The sequence below is a fragment of the Branchiostoma floridae genome, chromosome 16 (genome assembly GCF_000003815.2).
Source record: "Branchiostoma floridae strain S238N-H82 chromosome 16, Bfl_VNyyK, whole genome shotgun sequence".
Classification (NCBI taxonomy): Eukaryota; Metazoa; Chordata; class Leptocardii; order Amphioxiformes; family Branchiostomatidae; genus Branchiostoma; species Branchiostoma floridae.
Genome location: NC_049994.1, coordinates 5,529,723 through 5,547,934, shown reverse-complemented (window position 1 = coordinate 5,547,934; position 18,212 = coordinate 5,529,723). Strand labels below are relative to the sequence as shown.

Genomic DNA, 18,212 nt, shown 5'->3' with positions numbered 1-18,212 from the left:
CCACACACTGTTTGTTTTGCTATTGTTAATATTGTTGACGATGTGTGTCGGTGCCCTTTTGCATACAATAATCTCATTAAAAAACAGTTTTTCAAGGTCTCAGTTCAGTCTCTATAACTCCTAGAATAGTGTTTTTGCGTCAATGGGAATTGGCTGACGGAAAAAAAATTTGAGCTGGCTAGAGCCCTGGGTATTTCTTCCTTTAAATGTTGTTTTAAATATTCCCTATTTTGTACGTTCAAAAACAAGCAGGCAATCAATGAATGTTTTAGGTCATATTGTGCAATTTACCCAACACAATAGCCAATGTCCAAAAAAGTTTCTATACAGTAAAACAACACCATTGGCCAAAGTTGCAAAATTTTACCATTTGGAAAAGAGAAGACGTCTAGCTGGGGACTGACTGTTTCAAACCCTAGGGGTCCTAAAAGACCCACCCCAAAAATTGATCTGAATTTGTTCTTTAAAGAAATCTTCTGAAGTGAAGGTCTATATCCTACACTGTCTCATAAAAGATTTCACCTACATTTGTCCAGAGAAGATCTACAAGTTTGAAATGGGCTAGAAAACTGTGCATGCCTGTATCAATGACCTTGACTCTTTCGTCTTATAATGATGGTGCCAATAACAAATCTTGCAGTGGGGCTTTGCCATGGATAAAAAGAGACCTCTATTAGTCTTTGTCAGTACTGCAGCCTTATGTTATCCTATAACATGCAATGGCTATTTCTTACGCTAGCCATGTTGAAATACTAGTATAGTAACACTCGCTTTCTGGCTTTGGCTTTCCACCTAGGTATAGCGGCTATTGTCTATATTCCCTCCCAATGCAGTATAAAAAGGAAATATTGCATTTCTGTTTTCCTTGTTTCTTGAAAATACATAAGGCTACAAGTACAATTCCTATAATATTGCTAACGATATATCTTCACTTTAAAAAGAACAACAATTCAGACAATTCATGATGTCATTAGTTTATTCTACGATGTGATTCCTTATTCATCCACCAGGTATACATGGAAAATCTAACATAATTTGGAAGCCACAGTCAAAAGTCCAGTATCATGAAAGAATCTACAGGCAAGGGTGCAAATGCAGGTTCAAGGTATTAAAGTTCTGTGTCCTTTGTACAGTTTTTAGAGTGGTAGTGACCAACCTATTAAAAAATAAGACTGCGATGCATAGCTCACCTACATATTTAATAACTCGCCCCTGAGCTGTCGCCAAAAAAGACAAAAGCTGTTATGAAGATAACTATAAATGCTTCTGTTTCAGACATGCAAATTCTCTTCCGAGAATTGTATGCCAAACCCATGTTTAACCTACATGTTATCATTTGCTCTAAAGTCTTCTTACAAAAGTGTCCTTTACATCAAAATGACTTGTATTTTGTGCAGTTACTGTAGACAGTCCAATCGTGCTGGTTTGAATTAGATGCATTTCACGTACATTGCGCTGCATGTTACATGCTATAGTTCATGAACATTTCCAACAAATTTTAAGTCCTAATGTACAGCAACAAACTTTATGTACTTCACAGTGTTAGGAGGACTTATGACTTCAATATGACACAACAGCATGGAAAAGTTAGCTACTTACATGTGTCCATAACTCTATCATAGCAGCTATAGTATACTGCATGTACACATTACAACAAAACATTTTATTCAGAAGTAAACGAACAATTCTTCTGCACATTGTGCAGGTCTCCAAGATTCCATTTCAAGCATAGTCGCCTCTATCATGAAGGCTAAAAAAATTTCAGATTTCCATGTAAAGTCTACAGTTTATCTATGTTGACTTGATATTATTCACACTAAACTATCTACCAGGGTGCCTACCATTGATTGTGGTTGGGGCTTTCCTATACATAGGTTCTAACCATACTTGTCCTAAAGAAAATTTTGTATACCTTTAGCGATCATTGCCAAGGAATATACTACGTAAATGTTATCGATATTACCATTTCTATATCACCATTTCTATATCACCCCTACTTTAGAAGTGGACTGTTCCACAATAAAACAATGTGTAGCAGAATCTGGAAGCTACCATTATCACAAAAGGGAGGTCCGTTTTGTGTGAAAGAAATGATTATAACAGTGGAAAGATTCAGTCCTGACTGCTGGAGGATTCGCTCCCACTGTCGGACCCACTACTGGACCCACTGGCACTGCGGCTGTACGAGCGGCGGCGGTGCGAGTCTCGTCTGCGGTCACTCCGGCCGCGACTGCGAGACCTGGACCGCGAGTACGAGCGTGACTTTGACCGTGACCTGGAACGTGACCTGGAACTGTCGCTGCTGTAGCTGCGTGAACGAGACCTGAAGTGGGAACACATATAATACATGATATAATACATCTACATTCAACTGTTCACTTTCATCACACTGTGTAATTAAAAACACTACATGTATACACTAAAAAGTAGTTGGTGACACTAACGAAGGATAGTGGATTACATCCGAAACGTCTGACCGTTTCCAAAACCATATCCAAAACCATATCCAGTTGCTTGGGTAACTACTTTTTGGTGTATCCTATTACCTCGATGTCTAATCTACATCGAAGTACTTTTTATACTGTAAATTCATTTAAGTTTGCAGGGATTTAATTTCGCGGTGTCAGGAAAAAGGACTGTTCGCGGTGGTTTTAAGTTCGCGGTAGCACCACGCACTGTACTGTCTTGCTGCCATGGAAAAATGTTTCTGGCGGTTTTAAGTTTGTGGTGAAGTGGCCACCGTGAAAACCACGAACATAAAACCACCGCGAACATTTCTGCATTTACAGTATGTAGTTCAGAAGATAAAAAAAAGTGTCACAATTGGAAGGGATGACCATGGAAGTCCTGATACCTTGCTACTAGACCAAAAGGCCACCTGGTTGTCATCAACTCTTTATTGTTGATCAACTGGTAAATGTTTAAATGAACGACATGCATAAATAAATCATCAGATGATAAACAAATGAGTCCACGTACCTGGAGTAGGAGCGAGAGCGCCGGCTGCGTCTGGACCTGCTCTCTGACCTGCGATGACCCCTGCACAAGGGACATATGGTATGGTGATTTTTGAGTAAGGACTGTAAGGTTATGTCATTGTCCATGACATTCTGAAGCAACTTTTACAGGACCTGGTGCATTTTGATAAACAATGTAGAGGAAGATGACACTGGGAAGAGAAATTCATCCATATCATTGCTACAAATATAAAACTATACAAACATCAATACAATGTTGAGTTATGCAAATCCATAGTAAACTCCATAACTGTTAAAATACACCAATTCAGCAGTTTTGTAGAGAAAGGTTATCTAACTACACTGCAGGCGGCTTTGCATCCACTTTAAGAATGCAGTTTGGCTAAGTCCTTTGAAGCAATGAAACAATGGCTTAACAACAGAGATGAAAAGTTACATGTAGCAAACTCATAGTCATACTACATAAATCAAGTCAGCATACCTGTACAATAGCGCTATACTGTGACTATATAAATCTACAGTAAGTACGGCAGGCTAAAGTTACTGGTCATATTAGACTATGATACTATTTTTTCAAAAGCTACTCTACATTGTTCAGTGTACAACAAACCATCATTGTTCAATGTCAAAGTTTTGGCATGCTACTCAGCAACAAAATTTGTATCAAGTTAGAGTCAACAGAACAATCCAACAAACAGCCATCAGGATGCTTTTGTTAGTGACGTCATTTTCCCGCGATCCATGCTGACGCGGTGCGGAGACTGCGGCCGTACCTATGCCTGTATCTGTGTCGGGATCGGGGGTGGTGGTGACGGTAGGGGGAGGGGGAACGGTGGCGTTTGCTTCTTCGGCGGCGATCGTAAACATACCTGTACCCCGGACTAAGGCTGGAACTGGACGAAGAGCTTCACAAACAACACAGCAAGAAGGGGAGAGACAAACTTTTGAAAAAAAAAAAGCAATCAATGATTGGGTGTTAGACTTAGAACAGTTGTGGGGTACCACTGGGTGGGTACTGGTACAAAACCATCTTTTCTTCTTGGACTGGTCCAAAAAAAAAAGAACCTAAAAAAATTTGATGGACTGGATGTTGGACCTATTAGAAAATGAACAGACTACATTTGTTTTTGTATATGAACAGACATTCATACGTTTTGGGGCTTTCTGATCGGAGGAAATGACAAGAGGGTAGTAGAATCGAGTTTACAGTCACTTCTACCAAGTTTTACAGTAAATCGATACAGAGCCTTGTTAGCCTTGTAGGATTTAAAATGCCCGTAGAAATCAAATACTCCACCAAACAGATCTCTTTTTAGCGAAATGAACCATTGTTTTGAGTATCACCCGGGTTTACAAGACAATTGCGAATAAGGTCCAGGTTCAGGTCCGGTTCCTCTGGACCTGAATTTTCTGTACCGGTACCCACCCCTCCTCTCAACTTCTTCCTGCTATCTAAACTTGTAACCACATGGCTACCTTTGCAGGAAGTACAATGTAGGTTAGAGGATCTCGCAAACACCTACAAAATATCCATCAAAAAGCTGCTTAAAGAGAGATCTTCAGCTTTTTATCAACCAAGAAGGTTGTCAAAGGAAGCTAGGCTTACCTGTCATATGACCTGTCCCGTGACCTGTTCCGATGGTCACTGCTGTCGCTACGGGAACGTCGCTTCTCACGAGACGGGCTCCGACTCTGACTCCTGCTGTAGCTGCGCCTCCTCTCCCTGTAGGAGTTAGTAAGATTTACACAAAGTATACAAAATTTAATAACTCATGGAGAGGAGAACATTGAAGAAAACTTCCAATGCTGCTAATAAGCCTGATTTGAGAGACATCTTAACAGCACTTAATACTTAAAAATTTGTAGCTGTTTTAAACTTAGCAAGTAAAATTTGAAAGCTGATCCCCAAAAAACAGCAATTAGTATTTTTTTAAAAATATATAATGGCTCAGCATTACAGATTCTGTAATTGTATTATTATTGTAATTTTCCAATGATATGCATCTGTGACAATAAACAAATGTTGAGTTTAATTCTGATTGAGGCATTCTCACCTCTTGTAATCCTGACTGCGTGACCTACTGCGGCGCCTGGTTTGAGGGGAGGCACTTCGGCGACGCTCACGGCTCCTACGGCGACGCTCATCGCTTCTACTCCTCTCTCGCCTGCTCCAACTCCTCCTGTCAGAACCCCCCCTCCGTCTCTCAGACTCTCGCCGGCTGGGCCTCTCCCTACTGCGCGACCGGCTGTAGCTTCTATTGCGTCTACTGTAACTACGAGATCTTGAACGTGAGGACGTTCGGTGTCGCCTCCTGTCTGCAGAGCGCCGGTTGGAGGACGATCGTCGCTGGCTGGTCCGTTTGGGGCTGCGGCTACGACTACGCTGGCTGTCGGACTCTTCGCTCTCAACCCTCTTTCGGAGATGGCGGTTGGAGTGACGCTCCGACGTCTTCTGTACTTCGTCAATAAGCGATCCAGGTTTGACCCTATAAACCTTGGATTCTTCCTCGCTGCGCGACCTATCAGACATCCTCTCTTTCTCTAGCCCTGCTTTACTCTCTTTATCTATAAAATCCTCGGCATTTCCCAGCGCCTTCCACTTGCCGGTAGGTTGGGGGTTTGGCGCACGTTCTCTCACCACAATCTCCACCTTACGGCCTGTGAGGACTCTTCCCGGAGGGCTCTCTCTTTTCTGACTGGGCGACAGCCTTATGTTTATCTTGTTTCTGCCTGGCTCGGCAGGTTTCGAATGAGAAGATACCTCAATGCCTCCGTTCTCTTGATCAGAGACTTCCATATCGCTCCCACTGCTGGCTCTCCTTGGAGGACTGCTTTTTTCGACACTCTTGTCTGATTCGGAGGAGGAAGACACGGGTTTTCTCTTTACCTCTTCGGCAACGTTCCCCCAGATTTGAGCCATAGGTGGGGTCCTGATCCTTGGTTTCTGCTCCCCTGATGAAGAAATCTGTCCCTCGGACTTCCTCCCGTACTCCACAGTTTCCTCAACTTCATCCTCCGGCTCCAGGGGCGGCTGCCACTTGAACCTCTCCCGGATCTTCTTCTGCGAGGAGTTGGAGCCTTTCCGTTCCGATTTCTTCCTGCTCGCCTCGCGGTCGCTGGATCGCGAGTAGTCTTCCGACGATTTACTCTTCGAAGCACTTGAACGAGAGCTTCTACGTGACCGAACTGGTGACTTAGATCTGGATCGAGATTTAGACCGAGAGTAAGACCTAGAATGAGATGATGACCTGTCTCTCCGTTTTGACCTGCTATCTGACCTTGACCGTGACCTTTGGTAGGACCTCTCTTGTGATCGGGATTGTGATGACCTTTGGTCAGACATCCTGGTCTGGTTTCCATACCTACAAACAAACAAACAAACAAACTTAACATCAGTTGTTTCAACAAGGTGGATAAGCAAAAGAGTTGGATGCCATAGTATCTTTTAATACAAAAATTTCTAAGTGAGGTCACACAAATTTTATTTCTTGCTTCTCGGATTCGCCTGTCCACTTTTTTTCATTAAAAGAAAATAAGTCCAGAGAAAAAATAATACAGGTTTTTTCTATCACTAACATGTAAATAATACCATTCAGGCACACAATTTCAGTCCAAAAACAATGCCTTTTATTCAGAACATTAGAAACAAATCAAAAGAAGGATTGTATAAAATGTGCAATTGAACTCCTAGGCTTTTTCTTTGTTATTCAAGCCATATATCTTCACCCCAGACCTTTTAAAAAAATATATTTTTATTTTTTTTCGATCTGCCTGTTCAATTTTTTTCTGAAAAAAATATGAAAAGCTACAAGTAAAATTGGTGTGGACTAACCATTTGGCTTGCCCCTGAGGGATCGCCAAAAAAAAAAACACTAACTCTCCTCCTACCTGTCTGATCCTCTATCTTCAGATGACCACCCTCCAGTCTGTATTTGCCTCCCCTGGTCCCTAGAATGATAGGTAGGTACTGCAGGAGGGGAGGGCTTACGCTGCCTGGGTGGGGGAGAGGGACTGCGCTGCCTGGGGGGAGGGGACGGGGAAGGGGAGGGGCTACGGCTTGGTGAACGACTGCAAGAGGAATAGAGAACAATCATGTCAATGCAATGTGTATGCCACATACAAACAACAAAGAAACATGTACATTACTTCCCAGTCCCCAAGGGCAAATTTCTACATACTAATAATATATGTATAAAACCCAGAACTCAAAAATCACTACAATTGTTCAGATCACAAGATAATGAAAACACATGTTCTGCTGCAATACCAAAGAAAACTAATAGGAGGCGCTGCATCGTACTTGACCTTTGTTTTCCTGACACCTACTCATCTACCAACTCATATGAAGATCTATCAATGGATTTTTCAGTTATGTTGTCCACAAAAACAAAGTTTAACCTAGTCAAAAATGAAACCAAAAACATACTTACTCTCACCTCTCAAATAGAAGTACCCCCTGGAATAAAAGTACCCCCCGGACAAATCTTCAAAATCTAATAAAAGTACCCCCTGGAATAAAAGTACCCCCCGGAAAATTACCAAATTGACATGTAAACTGTGCCCATGCTACTTCAGTCCAAGAGAAGATGATAAGCAGGTAGGCTCTTTTTATTTATTTATGCCTCAGTACCATATCAGTTATTTTTTTATTTTTTATTTTTTATTACCATATCAGTTAATTGTATAAATAATGAACAGAATAATCCCCATGTTATTGCACATATTTTCTTTATCTGAGTGTCACACCATCAACAAAGGTTAAAATAAAAGTAAAAAAAATGACTGAAAATAAAAATTGAAGAAATGAAAAAAGAAGTTTATTTTATAATCATTGTTACAAAATAACATTTTGAAGAAACATTCCAACTTAGAATACCTTATTCACCACTTGTGCTATTTTCAATGTTGCAGAAACCAAGGTCATAGACACTGCCCCCTATCGAGAAATACCGGTACTGCAGAAAATATATGATTCTCTCGCGCATTACCGCGAGATTCGGCGTGAGTTGATGAATGCAACATGGCGGATCTTTTCGAGCCGATTTGAACGCTATGCTTTGTTTTGGAATGATTTTTTCGTTGCTGGAACATTAAAACAAGTTGACTACGGGTGAAAAATAGTGGAAAAGTATTGATAACTTTTTAATTTGTTTGGTTGGTGGTTAATTTCTGTGTTTTGATAGAGAATTTACGGAAGTAAGCGACTGTGTGTGTAGCATGTGACCTCGATGTTTTCGTCTTTGTTCAGCGCAACATTTCAAGATTTTTGGAAGGTTAAAGATGGTCTAAAACGAAAAGGATATATTTTTTTACGAGTCCAGTACCGAATCACTTGTGTTCCGCTATTTTTGGACCTGAACCGAAACGTTTTTGCAAGTCCAGAACTGGTCCTGCGTACCGGTACGCATCCCTAGTTATGTTTGGGTCATAGCGCTAGCGGCAGGGAAATCCGCGATGCCTCGTCCGAAAAATAGTGAATATTAAGCAAAAATACAGCGGAAATATGGGCAGAAAATACCAAACTTTCAATATTTTTGAGGTCCCTGGTTAGTAAAGAAAGCCCCAATTTGAAAAAAAAAATAAACGTACCGTCTAAAATAAGGACGTACCGGGTGGATTTTGAGGCGGAAAAAAATAAACGTACCGGTACGTTTATTTGAGAGGTGAGAGTAGTCTAGTAACCTTCTTGGTAAAGATAATGCTAACCACAAAAAGTATATTATCTTCTAACAGTTGTACTTTTCTCCACAAGTTTGAGCAGTGATGAGATTTTCACAAAATCACCAGCAGGCTTTTAGCTAAGTGGTCCAAATTTCTTAGTGACTGAGATTCACCATATGGCAAAAAATACAGATGTAAGTATTGTAGGGGGGTCAGGGGGCATCGACCTTGCATGGTTTGGGTTTGAAAGAATTCTAAGTTAAAATGGAACATTCTGAGGTTTCCTGAGGGGCAAATTACTGTCAGAGAGGTCATAGTTGAAGACTGTAACCTAGTGGAATCCCTGGTCAATCAGAATCTAATGCTTGTCAGAGGATCTGCGCCCAGTGCAAGGGCCTCTTCAGTGCATTTAGTGCGTCCAATTCCTTATTATTTTCAGAACAGTACGTCCAATTGATGCCTTGACGCATATGCCTGGCTAAAAGCCTGATCCCCACTCACCGTCCATTCACACTGGATACCTCCTCCTCCTCCCTGTCCTCTCCATTAGTCAGTGGCGCACTCTGGCGGTGCAGTTCTGTTTTGTGTGGTTTGAGAGGAGCCTGCCCTGGTTTCCAGTGTGTGGGAGGGGGGCTTTCTGACCTACAGGAACACGGATAGAAAAACACATTTTTGAAAATTTTTTATTTCATTCAGTTTTACCACATTTGTGGAAGGATTGACATAACAGGTGACTAACACCTTTGCAAGATGTCAACCAGACTGTAAGGTTTGATCCACTCACACCAGGAAGGTCCCCTACTCTTTTTGATAAGTGTAGTGGGTTCTTAAACTTGCTCAAGGTGTGGCTCTTCCCGAATACGGGACCTCCATTTAACGTCCTATCTGAGGGACGGTCCTAGCTGAAGCTAGATACTCATTTTTAACCAGAGTAAAGTGAGGAAAGTTGTGTTAAGTGCCTTTCCCAAGGAAACATGATCGGTGACACGGCAGGTTTCGAACGAGACCTGTTGGTCCTATGCCAAACACACTGCCGCTGCACCACGCGTTCCCGTACAAACTTACTTTTCTTTCTCAGGTACTGACTCCCTCTCCCTCCTGACAGGGGACCTGGAGCGTGAGTCTGAACGTGATGCCGACCCGGACTGGGAGTCTGCACTGCTGTCGCGCCGGGAACGCTTCTTGGCATGCTTCTTGTGCTTCTTCTTCTTGTGCTTGGACCTGAAAATTAGGGACAAGATAATGAATTCATATAATACAGTAAATGCATTTAATTTTGCGGTAGCGAGAAAAAGGACTTTTCGCAATGGTTTTAAGTTCGTGGTAGCACCATGCACAGTAGTCTCTTACTGCCAAGGAAAAATGTTGCGGTGGTTTGAAGTTCGTGGTGAAGTGGCCACCATGAAAACCGTGAACATTAACCCACCGCGAAAGTTTCTGCATTTACAGTATTCTTTTGCAAGGTACATTGTGCAATGTAATCTCACAATAGCACAACTTCACATAACAAACTCATTTTATGATAAGATAAAACATAAGTAGTCACATGTAACTGGACAAAAAATAATGAATAAGTAGCTGATTTGAAGAAAGTAATAACTTGAAAGTGGGGCAACCTGAAATGTTGATGGCGCAAGGTACATGAACAATGTATTCTCACAAAAACACAACTTGACATACATGTAACAAACTAAAGCAGTCAGTGCTCAAAATACCTAATTGCACACTTAAACATGCAACTTGATTTTAAACCCAGTTAGTGCAGTGCACAACCCAGAATTTTGCAGTTGGAACACCTATTTCCCCCACCTATGTGCATATTAATCTTTTGTATTTATTTCTTGATAAGACAAAACATAAGAAGTCACATGTGATTGGACAAAATGATAATGGATAAGTAGCTGATTTGAAGAAAGTAACATCTTGGAAGTGGGCAACCTGAAATGCTGATGGCACAACCTGGCTTTTGACTCAGCTTGCCACCTGGGCAACCTGGCTGAAAAAGGATTTCAAGCACTTTCGAGCAGTTCCTAACAAATAGATCAGGTGTACAATTTCTTACTTCTTCTTGTCCTTCTTGTGCTTCTTTTTGTCTCGGTGAGAATGGCGGCGGTCACGGCTTTCATACTCCTCATAGTCCTCGCTGGAAATCCAAAGGAAATGAAAGTCAATACAGTAGTGCCACCAAGCAGATTGTAAAGGAACTGCTTGTAGGATTTTGGAAGGGTTATGAATTCACTTGCTATGTTTTAGCTCAGACAAAAAGATTTACATTGTGCAACACAACAACACATGTCTGTCATAGTCAGATCTGGACCTTCCCCTTTGAAGTCAGTATAGCAGTGCCACCAAGCAGATTGTACAAGAACTGCATGTGGGGTTTCGGAATATGAATTTTTACATTTTAGCTCAGACCTCAGACGAAAAGATCTATATTGTGCAACACATGCCTATCATGGTCAGATCTGGACCTGTTTGAAAATCAGTACAGCAGTGCCACCAAGCAGATTGTTAAAGAACTGCATGTAGGGTTTTGGAAGAGTTATGACTTCACTTGCTTTGTTTTAGCTCAAACTGCAGACAAAAAGATCTACATTGTGCAATGCGACAACACATGCCTGTCGTAGTCACACTACCAAAAATGCCATTCTTATTTATCTTTGTGGAAGAAAAGTTATCTTCCACAAAGAAAATTATTCTCTGTGTGAGAAAATAAGAAAATAAGAAAATGTCAGTTAGAAGGTTAAAGTTTTCTTAGATTTTTTTCTCAGACCAAGCTGTTTTTTCTTAAATTTCGGGACTAAAAACTTAAGATTAATTTTCTTGTGGCAAGAATGATTCTGTGGTACAGAATTTATATCTAATCATAGTTTCAAACCTATAAATGTTCTCTAAACTAAGAAAAATAATCTTATTCTAGAACAAAGATTAAATATCTAATCTTATAGCAGGAAAACCTAGATTATGTTTCTTGAAAGGTTCTTTTAGCAAGAAAATCTTTCTGTCCTTAATAATCGATTTCTTGTTGCTTCTTGCACTAACCATATTATGCATCTTGTATGAAGATTTAGATTCTCTCAACAAGAATAACCTTCCGTCCTTAAGAATAGATGTCTTAAACCCAATATATATTATCTTGTACAAAGATAAAGATTCTGGTAGCAGGTCAAACCTAGAATCAGTTTCTTGAAAGTTTTTGTAAGCAAGGAAACCTTTCTGTCCTAAAGAACTAAGTTACCAGTTAACAGAATATGCATCTTGTGCTAAGATTCAGGATCTTGCTCAAGAATTCCTTTCTACTCTTAAGACTGATACTCTTACTCTAAGACAGTGCTTCTCTCTACAAGTCTGGAAATCTTGCACCAGGAATATTTTACTTGCACCAAGAATCAGCTTCTGGTCCAAGAATTTCTTCCTTCCTAAAGACAGAGTATTCTTACACCAAGAAAATGTTTCTTGCATTGAGATTCACTTTCTTAAACAATCATTCATGCTGTCAAATACTTCAAAACAGAAAATCACTAAATAGTTAAAAGCAACTACAAAAATGTTAGAGGAAGAAATCTCAACTAATTATATGTATAGTATAGGAAATTTATTACCACATTCTTACATAAAATTTATGAAGTATGCATGATCACATCAGTAACAGTCTTTGAATGGGAATATTTTTACGATCATGACAGTACCAAACAAACATCAATGATTATGGTAGAATTTATTACTATAATACTATATAACCAATAACCAAGGAGCATATTAATTACTTTACATTCAAATTGCCGATTACTCCTCTAGATATACGTACAAAAAGGAAAGTCTCAAATTCAGTACCCTTCTTAAAGCTGCTGTAATGGCAGTGTAGCTGTTTTGTAGCAGAATATGCTAAGGCCATAATTTATAAACTTAGATATAACTATTTCATATGGTTACAGAGTATCACATTCCAAAATAGAGCAAACTCTTGCAGTGTGAACTTTTCATTCTTGACATTAGGTATGGTCAAAATCTCCAGACACCTGGAGAAAAGAAATAAAGACCTTTGTTACTTTGCAGTCTTACACAAAACAACAAGAAAAGGTATCAAGTAAACAAGTTTGAATAATATAAAATTAAATATATCAACTGCAGTAATGCACTGTACTATACATGTATATCTATTTTTAACCCACTGGTGACACCTATAGATATGTATGTTTACTTGATACTGTACAGAGTAGTGAAATTTATTTTTGAACCGAAATACAGCAGACTAACCCTGTGATATAAAATGGAATCTCCCAACGACATATTTTGGTTAGTCATATACAATGTGCACATAGAATTTGGCAGCCAAAAGGTGGATATAGCTATGGATACAACTCTTGCCTCTCCATATCTACTGCTTTGTAAAGATTCTGTGCCTTGTTGCTTTTGAACCCAATGCTCTAAAGTCTATGCATGGGTTTCTTTTATCTTGAAGTATTTCAAGGTGGGGGAGGGGGGCACACTTACCTAATCCGTCATATCTGGCTCCCAGCTGTTTCCCCTGCGCAGTTGTTGATTTTTAGCAAATTGAACCCAGTCACCAATGCCTCACATGATCATAGTCCCTTTTACCTTACTTTTGACTGTAAAACTGGCATGAGTCATCAACTGATACAAAGAATAGTGAACTGAGCTGTTGCAACTGTCACTCTGTTCAGAATGGAGATGGGGTAGCCCAACTGTACTCTGGGATACGGATCAACCAATCAGGGCTTCAGAAAAAGTCACATGACCAGAGAGGCTAGAAAAACAAGAAAAGTTAAGAAACATTTTCTTATAACTGTTCAAAATAGAGATGGACCACCTGGGGCAGACCAACAGTACTCTGGGATACGAATAAACCAATCAGGAGTTCACAAAAAGTCACATGACAAGATAGGCTAGAAAATCAAGAAATGTTTTCTTGTTACCAAGAATAACAAAATGGGTTTTGATTTGAGGAAAGCAAAGTTTAACATATAACTTTGAAATAAACATAGCTTGGTCACCAACAGAAATTTCAAAAGAAAGGTTACCATACTATTCAACTAAATGTTATATTTTACAACTACCTCTAGGTGCCATGAACCCCCAAAATTATCTTGTTTTTCTTAATCAAGAAAGTTAAGAAATATTATATAGTATATCTTAAACATTACCAAGAAAAACAAGAAGCATCTTTCTTACGCTTTTAGAATAAGGAAAACATAACATTAAAGAATTTTATGCTAGTTGTAACTTTTTGTTTTGATTTCTTGATTTTATAATTTTTCATACCTATATTTGATCAAGTAAGTGAAGAAAAGAATTCTTGTATCTTCTTAAACATAACCTAAAAAATCAAGAATTATCTTTCTTAAACTTTCTGGATAAGGAAAATAAGAACATTTGTGAATTTTATGCTTGTCTTATCTTGTTTTAGAATTTCTTGTTTTCTTCTTTTTCTTAACATTATTTCGTCAAGAAAGTGAAGAAAAAAGTTCTTGTATCTTCTTAATTGTTAGAAAGAAAAACAAAAATCATCTTTCTCAAACTTCCTGGATAAGAAAATCAAGAAAAGTCAAGAATTTTCTTCTAGCAAACCAAGATTTTACGTAGAAATTAAGAAATGACAAGATTTAAGATCTTATGGTTAGAATCTATGGAATACTCTGTTTGACCTTAGAGAAAATGAATCTTATGGGAAGATTAAAAAATAAAGTTTTTCTTAAATTTCTAGAAAATTCTTGTCGGCAAGTATCTTAATAGAAATACTTTCTTCACTTAAGAAAAAATAGAGAAAAACTCTTTCTCCAAGAACTAACATACAGAGATTTTGCAGAGGGTTTCTTACTTTCCTTGAATTTTCTTTACCAAAGAAAATCTTTCTCTCCATAAGAAAACAAGAAAAATAAGAAAAACCATTTTTGGTAGTGCAGATCTGAACCTCCCTCTTTGGAAATCAATACAGCAGTACCACCAAGCAGATTGTAACAGAACTGCATGTACAGTTATATATTCACTTGCTATATGTTTTAGCTCAAACCTCAGACTACATTGTACAACACAACAACTGTTACACATGCCTGTCATAGTCAGATCTGGACCTCCCTCGTTGAAAGCGATCCCGTAGGTCACGATCGCGATGTCTACGCTGACGGCGGCGGATTCGTTCTTGCAGTTCCTCCTCCTGCTCCTGTTCGGCCAGTTTGTCGCCTTTCGTCCAGCGTTCCGCTGCGTAGTTGCGACTCCTGAGCTGCTCCTGGCGCCAGTGGGGCGGGGTCTCACTACGGCGCCCCCAGCGGCTAGGGGAGGGACTGCGAGAAGGGGTCCGATAACGCTGGAAAGAGGAAAACACAAACATGTTATTTATCATCATGACATACATAGACCTTACATACATGTAACTATTGTGTTTGAGTAGACCAGGAAAGGAACGACAGCAACAAACAATTTATCAGTAGCGTTGCTGTTGTTACATTGTATTAATCATGGTCTTTAGAATCATAGAAAGTTGACCGTTTAGATGATGTTTGAGCAAGCTTTTTAATACAGTAAATGCAGAAACTTTTGTGGCGGATTAATGTTCGAGGTTTTCGCTATGGCCACTCCACCACAAATTTTTCCATGGCAGTAAGGAACTACAGTGCATGGCACTACCGCAAACTTAAACCCCCCGCGAAAAGTTCTTTTCCTGATATGGCAAAATTAAATCCCCGCAAACTTAAATGCATTTACAGTACCTTTTTTATGGCAGAACACCACATACACTTGTATTTGAAAACCTTCAGTTGTTGCTTTATAATTTTTAAGAAACTTGCTAGCAAACACGGTATGAAACATCCGTCCTTACCATGGTTCCCCTCCCCTTGATCTTGCGGCCAGACTTTGAGACCTTGGGCCGACTGCTCTGGTAGGACACGGGTTCAGGGGCAGGGCCGGAGCTGGCTGTCTCTTGTGGGGACTTTGCACTACATCAAATCAATAATGCCTACTTCTTAGTTTCTAAACACTTCTTAAGGGAAGACTTTCACAGATAGTGGGTTAGTGAGTTAATGAATAACTTGAAGACATCTACATGTAGACACAGAGTTTGGTGATCTACTAGTACCAAGTCATGTACATGGTTTGGGAACTGACAATAGATAATGTAGAGGTAGGAGACATGAACCAGGACCTGACAGTAATTCCTGTAGTAGTGTAAGACATTAGAAAATGTAAAGGTTATTTTCAGTGTATATTAGTCCTAGCTGGGGAAAGAGCAACCTCAAAATGAACCCTAGTGCCAGGAAGCAAAAATTGCAGCCTTTCTTACCAATCATATTATAGTAAGTTATCATTACTGTTGATTTTCTTGTCAGTCTGAAAACTGGTCTACTGATATTTTCTTGTGTGTTCATACTGGTTTTGTAGTGGTACATGGTACTGGTAAACAGCCCTAGTTCATACACCATGTTTAACATCCAGATGACAAAGAAAAGTGTTGACTTACGTTGGTGGAGTTCTTCGCAGGAGGAAGTTGTTGGGAGGGATATCAGGGATGTCCTCTGCTCGTACAGATGACAGGGCTGCAGCCACACCGCCATCTTTGTCTTCACCACTTTCTGCTTCACTGTCAGAACTGTGGATGCAAGTTGAAAAACTAAACAATGAACACACAAAAAACATGAAAAAGGTGATAACTCGAAGAGCAATCAAGAGTTATTCTTCAGCATAGCATGTGGTTATGCCTCTAGACCAAAGGTCCTGAATCGAATCCCGGCTGTATCCCTCATCCAATACATACACTACTGGAAAGGGTTGCAGTGCTCAGGACGAGACGTTAAGCTGGGGTGTTCTGTTCATTGTGCTTGTCAAAAAGAGCTAGGAGAATTACCCCGGTACAACGAACCTGTCACAACCAGTGGAGTTGCTCTTAAGTGAGCTAAACTAGGTAAATGTCCATTTTGCTTTCTATTCTTTCTGCATACATTTTCATCTGTTTAACCTGGTACCATCTTAGGACTAAGTAAGACCAGAAACATATGGCATGAAATTGTACAATTTTGTGTTTTAAAAAAAAACTGCTTAAAGTCTTAATAGTCCTGTGCAATTAAAAAAACAAACAAATGTTTCCTACCCATCCTTTCTTGACTTCTTTGATTTCTTTTTCTTCTTCTTCTCCTTGCGTCTCCTCTTGGCCTCCTTCTTCTTGAGCTTCTTCTTGCGCTTGCTCCATCGCCTGCGCGTCTCCGAGCTGTCGGAGGATCCACTGATGGACCCCTCCTCTTCACTCTCACTGGAGGAGGAGGACTCTGACCCGCTGGATGAGTCTGATACTGATGAGGATTGGTCTTCTTCCTTCTTCCTCTTCTTTGCTGTAGGAAACACGCGAAGTACAGTCAAACCTGAATTAGGGGCCACCTTTGCATAGCGACCACCTGGCCATTGCGGGCACTTTTGTCAGTCCCTTGGATTTTTCTCATTGACCAAGGCATAAAGAAACAGTCTATAGCGGCCACCCATCTAACGCGGCCACAGCCACACGATTTTCGTTCCCGTAGATCAGGGCTCTAGCCAGCTCGAAATTTTTTTTCGTCAGCCAATTCCCATTGTCGCAAGAACCGCGAAAACAATATTTAAGGAGTTAGAGAGACTGAACTGAGATCTTGAAAACGTGTTTTTAATGAGATTATTGTATGCAAAAGGGCACGACACACATTATCAACAATCATAACGATAGCAAAACAAACAGTGTGTGGATTTTACGGCCGTGGACGGCGTCCCCAAGCCGCCTGTAGCTCACACCAAGGATTTTTGTCCTTCAAGGTTGACGGATTGGTTTTAAAATTTTTCCGTCAGACGCAGCAAATTTCCGCCAATTGACGGAAAAACGGACGCTGGCTAGAGCCCTGCCGTAGATACAGAAACACTGCCAATTGCGACCATAGGGCGGCCGTAGTTTGCAAGGATTTGGAGTTCCCGACGAGGTCATTTTGGCAGTAGCGGAAGGTACGCATGCCTTAAACGTTAAAAGTCTTTTTCAGCAAATTTACCGATATTCCTCATGGCAATATCAATCATTTTCGGTAGATTTGACACTGGGAGGGCAAGTTGAGTTCTAAGGCGATTGCGATTAAGACAATTTTACTTGGTGAGAAAAGTTAGTGGGTACTGAAAACATGTGTAACTTACCCTTGGTCTTGGCCTTGGGCACCAGCTCTCCACAGTTAGCAATGCGAACGTCCGCATAAGGCTTACTGGTGGCATCAGTTTTTTGGTTCTCTATAGTACGTATGATCTGCTGTCCTTCTAGTACATGACCAAACACCACATGGATACTGCAGGGGTGGGAGGGAAACAATACATATAGGATATTCAATTGTTTAAGAGACACTATAGTTGTTGCCTGGTACCGAGGAAAAGGTTTTTAAGGGTCCCATAGCCCTTTTTTTGAGGTGGTAGGGGTAGTAGGTTGTTATCCAGTGTCTACAGCAGAGTAATGTAATTCCTGATTTCTTCAATGTACTGTTATGTTCACAGTTTTCATGGTGACGACTGTAACGTGAACTTCTCATTACCAATAACAAAATAATAATTCACAGACTT

The 18,212-nt window shown here is 40.1% G+C and overlaps 1 protein-coding gene across 4 annotated transcripts in view; it reads right to left on the bottom strand.

Moving 5' to 3' along the window:
- Positions 1-958: 958 nt before the first annotated feature.
- Positions 959-18,212, bottom strand: part of LOC118403311 (peptidyl-prolyl cis-trans isomerase G-like) — a 28,905-nt gene continuing 11,651 nt past the window's right edge. For 2 of the 4 annotated variants that reach the window (XM_035801995.1, XM_035801998.1), the window contains 14 exons: positions 17,799-17,944; positions 16,744-16,981; positions 16,117-16,245; positions 15,478-15,595; positions 14,711-14,964; positions 10,702-10,782; positions 9,705-9,860; positions 9,141-9,281; positions 6,867-7,046; positions 5,033-6,340; positions 4,585-4,701; positions 3,752-3,883; positions 2,980-3,039; positions 959-2,323 (listed from right to left, as the gene is read on the bottom strand). In XM_035801995.1, the coding sequence (XP_035657888.1) occupies positions 2,113-2,323; positions 2,980-3,039; positions 3,752-3,883; positions 4,585-4,701; positions 5,033-6,340; positions 6,867-7,046; positions 9,141-9,281; positions 9,705-9,860; positions 10,702-10,782; positions 14,711-14,964; positions 15,478-15,595; positions 16,117-16,245; positions 16,744-16,981; positions 17,799-17,944 (3,271 nt within the window). In that variant the 3' untranslated portion in view covers positions 959-2,112. The remainder of the gene's footprint in view (positions 2,324-2,979; positions 3,040-3,751; positions 3,884-4,584; positions 4,702-5,032; positions 6,341-6,866; positions 7,047-9,140; positions 9,282-9,704; positions 9,861-10,701; positions 10,783-14,710; positions 14,965-15,477; positions 15,596-16,116; positions 16,246-16,743; positions 16,982-17,798; positions 17,945-18,212) is intronic. The other 2 variants (XM_035801996.1, XM_035801997.1) reach the window with 2 other exon arrangements.